General features: G+C 42.0%; 1 protein-coding gene across 4 annotated transcripts in view; it reads right to left on the bottom strand.

Annotated features, from left to right (window-relative positions):
- Nucleotides 1-8,510, bottom strand: part of LOC115416812 (homeobox-containing protein 1-like) — a 53,261-nt gene that overhangs the window by 3,798 nt on the left and 40,953 nt on the right. The window contains exon 6 of one of the 4 annotated variants that reach the window (XM_030130696.1): nucleotides 463-468. In XM_030130696.1, the coding sequence (XP_029986556.1) occupies nucleotides 463-468 (6 nt within the window). Of the gene's footprint in view, nucleotides 1-462; nucleotides 469-6,678; nucleotides 7,013-8,510 lie in introns of those variants that run through there. The other 3 variants (XM_030130695.1, XM_030130694.1, XM_030130693.1) reach the window with 3 other exon arrangements.

Genomic DNA, 8,510 nt, shown 5'->3' with positions numbered 1-8,510 from the left:
AGGGCTCGTGACTGCGACTGAATTACGGTCGCATGCGCCCGAGAATTTCGGTAGTGCGACTGTTTTTGAGATTACGATCGCACGGTGCGCCAATAAAAAAAATGAGCGAAAATTAATACGTGCGCCTAGAATAATGGCTGCAGAAGTAACTCGTCAGCTGAAAATAAACAAGCTCCACGCCCCGCTGACTGAAGCGGAAAATCTAGTCCCCGCCCCCTCGCGTGCGCAGGCGGCATAAACAAAAGGATCAAATAACTCCACCGACGTTTGAAACAATCTCCTGACTTCAGGCGTGGTGTAGACCACAGTGACTAAGGGTACGTTTACACGGCAACACTCCGCAAAGATTTCTCCTTTGCGTTATAAAATCATTCCGCGTTAAGACGAAGCCGCTATGATAACGATCTGCGTTCACATGAGTCCGCGAGGACGGCTGAATACGCTGTAGTGGCCATGCCAGACCAGTAGCTGGCGATGTAGAGCTGTAGGGAAACAGTGGCGGTAAAACAGGCACCTGCGCACAAACAATTTCCGGTTTAGACAGCCTTTAAATGAGGAGAAGAAGAAGAAGAAGAAGAAGAAGAAGAAGAAGAAGAAGAGGAGGCGGACAACACTATTTACAAACAACAATGGCGAGTGGTCGTACAAAGACGCAGGACTTCTGTGTCTGGACAGACGAGCTGAGCACAGTTAGCAGCACGTATGTTGTACTGAAACCGGCCATTGTTGTTGTGGTTGTTCCTTCTTTTTCTGCAGCTTTATTGTGTCATAGAGGCTGGAAAACCAGCTTGGAGGCACATTACCGCCACCAACTGGCCTGGAGTGGGTTAACTGGTGGTTCTTGGCTGCGCGCGCATGCGGTGACATCATATTTTACCCCGGAACGCTCCGATTCGCGTTAACACGGAGCTGAAATGCGGAGCGTATCGATAACGTTCCACCCTGGACCCTGGTATCAAAAGTTTCCGGATTCAGGCACTCTAGGCACCGTTTCCATGGTAACAGAAGGCTAATCCGCCATGAAATCTTCCCGGAGTCGACTGAATCCGACGCCGTGTAAACGGCCCCTAAGGGCCTTTAGGCCATGAAATAAAAAAGTTGGTTGTTGCAAATAATGGTGTGATTCGTCTTTCTTCTCCAAGAACCAACTAAAGTATATACCACACACCGACAATTGTTTTGCACCTGTGTCAATGTAAGCTTTTTCTTTCATACTCTATTCAAATACTTTATTCTAGGTTGTTAACATTGCTTAAATACATATAGGAATATTACTTGGTATGGCCAAGAGTTTTGCTTGTTCTCCAAATTTTTTATATAATAGTGGTGCGCCTAGATTTTAGCCTGTGCTCCTAACTTTTTAGGGTTAGGAGCACAGTGCTCCTAGGTCACAAAGTTAATTTTGAGCCCTGGTGTCTGTCTGTCTGTCTGTGTGTCTCTGTGTGTGTCTGTCTGTGTGTGTGTGTGTCTGTGTGTCTGTGTCTCTGTCTGTCTGTGTCTGTCTGTCTGTCTGTCTGTGTGTGTCTGTCTGTGTGTGTCTGTCTGTCTGTGTGTGTGTCTGTCTGTGTATGTGTCTGTCTGCGTGTGTGTCTGTCTGTCTGTGTGTGTGTCTGTCTGCGTGTGTTTCTGTCTGTGTCTGTCTGTGTCTCTGTCTGTCTGTCTGTCTGTCTGTCTGTGTGTCTGTCTGTGTGTCTGTCTGTGTGTCTGTCTGTCTGTCTGTCTGTCTGTCACACATGCTGTATAACAGAGGAATAAATAGATCGTTGAAAGTATGTAAAGTTTCACTTTCGTTTCACGACAGTGTTTATTATGTTAGTTATGGACCACACCCCCAGGTATAGAACTGCCCCCCACCACCACCACCCCCCGGCTCCGACAAAATAAATAAATAAATAAATCCCCCGTGCACACACACACAAACACACACACACACACACACAGTGTCCTAAACAGTGTGTTCTCGGTCCTAAACTAAATCATGTGGTTCATTGTGTTGTCAGTGTTTCTCTTCAGTTTGTTTCAACACAACACCAGGTTACCACCTGCGTGAAGTTGCCCCCCCACCCAACGAAAATCTCTGGGTAAATATTCTCATTCGTTTGTGCTTCGTTAGTGCTGGTTTGTACAATTAAAACTGTCGTTTGTGCTGTTATAGTTTTATAGATATTACAAGATTTATTTTCAGCCAATGACGTCACCCCCCCCCCCTTCCTCAAATTGAGTGGAAATGGTTGCGTTTGTTTGTGCTTCGTTAGTGCCGTTTAAAGTTTTGTTTGAGCTGTTAGCCTTAACCCCGTCCCCCTCCCCTCTACGTTAACTACAAAAATGGTTTGGTCCATGTTTCCTGTTCATCCAAATGCATTAACAACAGGTGAAGCACAACCAGGTTCAACAGAAGCAGCTGTGCTCCACACTGGTCTGTTTTCCTCCTGCTTCTGTCTGTTCAGGTGTGTTTTTCACTCCTCCTCCCGTCAAACCAGTCGAGCTCTTGGGATGTCACCCTGAACCAGAACTCCAGGTAAATATTTGTACGTGTTTTGCTTGGTTTGTGACTATAGAAAATAATGATGCAAGGATATGCTCGTCATCAGATCAGTTAGCTCTACCAGTGTTGTTGGTTCATGTTCACTTTCCTGCTACATTTGTGTGTCTGTGCTGTGACAAACTGCTCGGCTACACACGATATTTTTGGTAACAGCTGTTTTAGGTTATTGTGCTCAACAGTAATTATTGGAGTGATTAGTTGGTTTAATTATATTATGGTATAATTATTGGTTTACAGGTACCTAAAGTGGACAGAATAAGAACAAATATGAGTATTTTAGGATGCACTTACAAACAGTGAAGTTACTAACAATGTGTAATAACTTACATTTCATTTATTACTCATTTAAAATGTAATTATGTTACTTTACTTATTACTTTGTAGCTAAATGAATTAGTTTCATTACTTTTAAGTTACTAGATATTTTCTGTCCTTAAAAACTGATGTTGAACAGATTATTCCTTGGGGAACTAAACACACTTTGTTTTATTTTATTTAAACATTCCATGAGCTTAACTGTGCAGAAGAAAACCTAGAGTTGTAAACACTGCAGTGTTTCATCAGCTGATGGGACACAGTATGGAATGGACTGAATAATATACATGTAAACAAAAAATCCAAATGAAGGAACTCTCTTCTGAGTTTTAAAGTAATACTTTCTGCATTGGCCCACATAAAAACAGCACAGATCAGCTCATAGAACAAACTGTAGCAGGTGATCTAAGAAGGGTGTTTAACATTTGGTTTGTCTTTGCAGTCAAACATTTAGCAGGGCCTTAATGTTCATAAGTGAAACAGTGATTGGATCTCATTAGCAGAAGCTTCTCAAACCTCTGAGCAGAAAATGTGTTTCTTCAAGGAGTGAGCACCAAACCTCCTTTAGTACTGGAAAAAAGTAATTTAATTACAGTAATATTACTAGGAATGCACTACTGCCCAGCACTGCCTATAAACAATAAAGCTGTAGATGGATCAAATACATGTATATGTTTACAGATATATGCATGTACATCTATAGATGGATACAAACATGAATTTGAAGCTGATGACTGCATGAATAAAAACAACGTAGGTTTGTAGCACTGACTTTATGTGCAAAATAGAACATAAAAACAGCTGGATTTTAAACAGGAATACACAAAATATGAACATGAACTATGAACTTAAGTAAGGATTTTAAAAGGATATTTACAAGCATGAATTGTACTAAAAAGTAGGAAATAATAAAATAATCCTGCAAATGAGTTAAATGACGCAGTGAACTGATGACTGTTTTGTGTAGAACACAGCATGTGGGCATATTCTGGTATTTTCTGAGGCAGTTTTCACTCCACTTCCAGGTCATCATACATCTCCCACATACATGCAGTCCTCTTGCAGTATGACACATAATGTCCAAGAGCATCTTGGGTCACGCCGCCCTGGAAAGCAACGACTGCCCTCAAGGTAAATGTGGTTCCTTGGAGCACCAGAGTGGAGGGAAATTCACTTAAAGGGAATTCTCTGTGCAGCTGTAGTGGAGTTGGTGGAGGAGCTGTGAAGTGGCTGCCAAGGTCAGTGTCAGTCCACATGAATTCTCCCAGACTGTAGGTGTGAGGAACCACGCCTGCACACAGCACTTTCCTGTATGGAGGTCTTCATTTTTGAATGCAGGAGGACAATGAGATGCACTTTGGATCGGTCTGAGGCAGGAGACTCAGGAGGGCCGAGTCTTCGTTCCACGGCGGTCCCAAGATGAGCCATGGCAGAAGTGTGCAGGACAGCAGTGGAAGTGGAAACAAACACAACTTCCCTTGTGCTTTGTTTGCTGAGACTGCAGTAGTGTGAGGAACACTGTTTGGTGAAATACACACTTGGAAGACTCCTCATTGTTCTCTCCACTACAGCACAGATGTGGCACTGTGCCTCCACTTGGATGGCTCCAGACTTCAGCTGGACAGTTTTGAATATTGCCCTCAGTAGTTCTGCCCTCTGTACACAGATCTGTTGGGTCACGCCCTGTGTGGCGATGGCTTTCACCAGCTGGAGGAGGTGGTTGTCAGATTCGCTGCTGCTAAAAATGTTTTGAAAAGAAAGGCTGTCACAGAAAGCACCACATAAACTCTGACACAGTGCATCAGATGCACAGGTGTTCAGCACACACACTCTTCATTTGCCACATTTAACAGGCTGTTGATGGTTTCCATTTTTTAACAATTGCACTTTAACTGTCTTCTGTCTCACAGATGTATCTGCATGTAGCCATTCTGTACAAGGAGAGACGTAGGAACTCATCTTCCTTTTTTTGGGTGGAACCACTAAGCCTCTCCAGTTTTCAACAGTGTCCTCATCTGCTGGATGAACGTTTGTAGCAGCGGCAGATTCCACACAAGGGTAAGCATCTGTTTTACAGTTTTGTTTGATGTGGACGGTAGTAGATACAGGGGGACTCCTGTGACACTCATTGTAGCAACAGCTGCATTCTCCTCACTTTTCTCTTTTGCAGAACAAATTCACGTTTCCTTCAATGAAAGTAAGATGACGAGCTATGAATCGATCCACCCGAATCGGTAAATTTTCATGCTTAAAAAGCCTGTTTTTGAAGTTTTTGAACTCGGCTTCAACAGCAGCTGAGCTTGCAGTGATGTTGGTGCTTCTGAAGAGACGGACCATTATTCCTGTCCAGAGTGGTGAGTAACTTACAAGTCTGGTTACATGGGGAATGATCTCAGGGAGGTAGTGGATGTTATCTCCATCCCCATTAGCCATGGCAAGTGACCTGCTCTCCTCACATATTTCTGTCACCCACAGTCGGACGTTTGTCTGGATCTGATTACATGCATCCGCTTGTTCCTGTCCCTCGCCCTTTTCTTCTGGAATGGTGACAAATTCTTCTGCAATTTGAGCTTTCAGGTATTTCTTGCACCTTTCTGATGTGAGTGGGGCTCCAGAACTGTCATTACCCTCTGCTTCACTGAATGCCACAATAGTGATAGCACGTATAAGTTCCTTTGCATGTTCCAACGATTGTGACTTAAGAAGCTGTGCAATTGACCTTACAAAGAAATCTTTAATGCGATGTGTTTTCTTTTTCAAGCAGTCCCACTGGCAGGCCATCTTGATGCAGTGTGCAACATCAATCCTAACAAAACAAGGTGGTAGTTTTGCAGATTGCTTCCCAAGTAGTACATGAAAGCATTCATTGATGTAGGTCTTCAGATCAGGGACAGGGGTAAAAGCCTTGACCAGAGCTCCCAGAATGGCCAGAGAAAAATCACTCACAACCTCTTTTGGAACAGGTGCACCTGCACGAATCCATTCTGTCAGCCACTGTGTGACTGCATGAACATCATGCTTCTCTGACAACATTTGCACCACTGGGACACTTGAGCTGTTCAGCCCTGTCAGAACTCCCTGATACAGGAAGATATGGCCAGACGAGCCATTTGGTCCCACCAGTTTCCTCACTACTGAGCCAGCTGCATCGAAACATACTGTCGAGTAAGTTTTCTGTAATCAGGTCTTGTACATGTGTATTTGTGTTTGACTCCAGTAGTGACAGAAAAACTTGTCCAGTCCAATGTCTTTAATGCTACTACCATGAGGTGCACTGTATGTTAACTGCAAAGACAAAATGGGATCTTTGTCACCTAATTCCAAATCATTTCTCTCTCGTTTTGCTTTGCATACTGTGGCCAAATTAGGTCAATGGCTTGGTTCGGGATCTCCAAAGTCCATCAGCTTCTTCGCCTGTGATGCCCGCCATACATGGGGTTTCATCCTGCCTTCGCATAGTTCTCTGGCTATCTGCACACGCATGTTTCCAGACATGAAACGTTTCAAACAGCCAGTGTGGAGGGAGTCATCAGTGTTCTTGATGCAACATTTGAACATCATTGGGCTGTTAATTGCTGACTCTCTCTCACATTATGTCAAGATATCCATGACACTCTTTGCAGTAGCCTCTGATTTCAATATAATTGTTGGTGACTGATGGGTAGACCTTGGCTCTTTTATAAATAAATGTGCAAGGACTTTTCACTGCTGTCCAAATCTGCTCATTTATCACATGAGTCCAGGTGCCAGGCTTCAAAATGGTATATTGTCTTTTTTAGTTTGAGAATATTTGTCGTTGTACTCAGCCTTTTCCGGAATAAATTCTCTCCATTTGTCAAAAGGAACATTGAGTTGAAAAGTCTGATAATCTGTTCGTCCATGAGAAAGGGAACCTGACTCAGAGCCTGTGTCATCAGTTTCAGGATCACTTGTGTGATGACTGAAGCCTAAAGTTGACCAGACGTTGTGTCTGTTTAATTTAACAAAGGTGTACAGAGCCTTTGCAGAGATTTTATTTCCCAGCTGCTCACTCATCTCTGTCCATACAGTGGCATTTGGAGTGGCTATGTTTCCATTTTGGAGTATGGCCTCTTTCCATGTGCAGAGAACTGCAAAAATGGTATCTTTGTCCACTGCAGGTTTTTTGGGCATCTAGTTTAAAAACACAAATATAATTAATGTTGATCACTTAATTCTTGCCTTTATTTTTCTATCAGTGATTATACTATATTAAGATCTTTGAGCATTTGCAAATCTAAGTGTCCAATGTGAAAATGTTAGCATAAATGAAGATTCTCAGTCATTGAGCATTGTACTTTACTACATTAGCAATATTTTGTGAGCAATTTTTGAGTCAATATTCTGCTAACTCAGTTTTGAAACATTTACTTACGTTGGCCAGAAATCTGATTTTGCAGAGGGTTGTAAATTGTGCTGAGAAGCTAAAGCTTGTAAAAACCTACAATATTAGAAGTGAATTTCCTGAAGCAGTAACTTTTCTTCCATGGATGTACTACAGGGTCAAACCTGTCGAGCTACCACTAGTGGAACATTTGTAAAGTGTACCCCATGATACTTCACTTAAATAAATTGGGAACAGAACTACTGAACAAAACGCTTGCTTTGCATTGCCTTTTTATTGAAATTTCAAACATTGATGACAGGACAACTTAACCAGGTAAACAAGGAAGAGGCATCAAGAAGTTATGATCAGGTAAGACCATCATGACAGCTGTGATTAACAGAGTAAAAGCAATGTGTAATCCAGTGCAACTGTAGCTACTTAAAGTGAAAGTCCATTTCGGGTGAATTTGTAGCAAGGGGGGCTGAGGTTGACTGACATCATCAGCTGAAAATAAATCTTGTAATATCTATAAAACCATAACAGCACGAACGACAATTTTAATTGCACAAACCAGCACTAACGAAGCACAAACAAACGCCACCACTTCTGTTAATTTTGGAGTAAGTGGGGGGCTGGCTGACCTCAGAATGACCTTTCAAAGAATTGTTAATAACTCAATAACCATAATAGCACAAACGAAAACTTTAAACAGCACTAACCAGCACTAACGACGCACAAACAAACGCAACCATTTCTGCTCGATTATGAGGAAGTGGGGGGCTGCATGACGTAACCGGCTGAAAATAAATCTTGTAATATCTATAAAACCATAACAACACAAATGACAGCTTTAATTGCACAAACCAGCACTAATGAAGCACAAACAAACGCAACCACTTCAGTTAATTTTGGAGTAAGTGGGGGGCTGGCTGACCTCTGCATGACCTATAAAAGAATTGTTAATAACTCGATAACTATAATAGCACAAACGAAAATTTTAATTGCACAAACCAGCACTAACGAAGTACAAACGAATGAGAATATTTATCCAGAGATTTTCGTTGGGTGGGGGGCAAACTTCACGCAGCTCAGTTTACCCTCTTGTTAATGTTGCACTTCATTTGGAATTTTTATGCTATTTTTCTGCAGAATGTGAACTGACAGAACTGTGATTAGATTTTTCTTGTTTGTTCAAAACTACCTTTCAGGGAAAAGTGCAATACTAATGTTTAAAATACATTTAGTAATATTAATAATTTATTTTATTTTAAATTTGATTTATAACAGCAGGATTAAATTATTCCT

Source organism: Sphaeramia orbicularis, unplaced genomic scaffold (assembly GCF_902148855.1).
Source record: "Sphaeramia orbicularis unplaced genomic scaffold, fSphaOr1.1, whole genome shotgun sequence".
Classification (NCBI taxonomy): Eukaryota; Metazoa; Chordata; class Actinopteri; order Kurtiformes; family Apogonidae; genus Sphaeramia; species Sphaeramia orbicularis.
The sequence above is the reverse complement of the archived record's forward strand: the minus strand, read 5'-3'. Positions and strand labels throughout refer to the sequence as shown.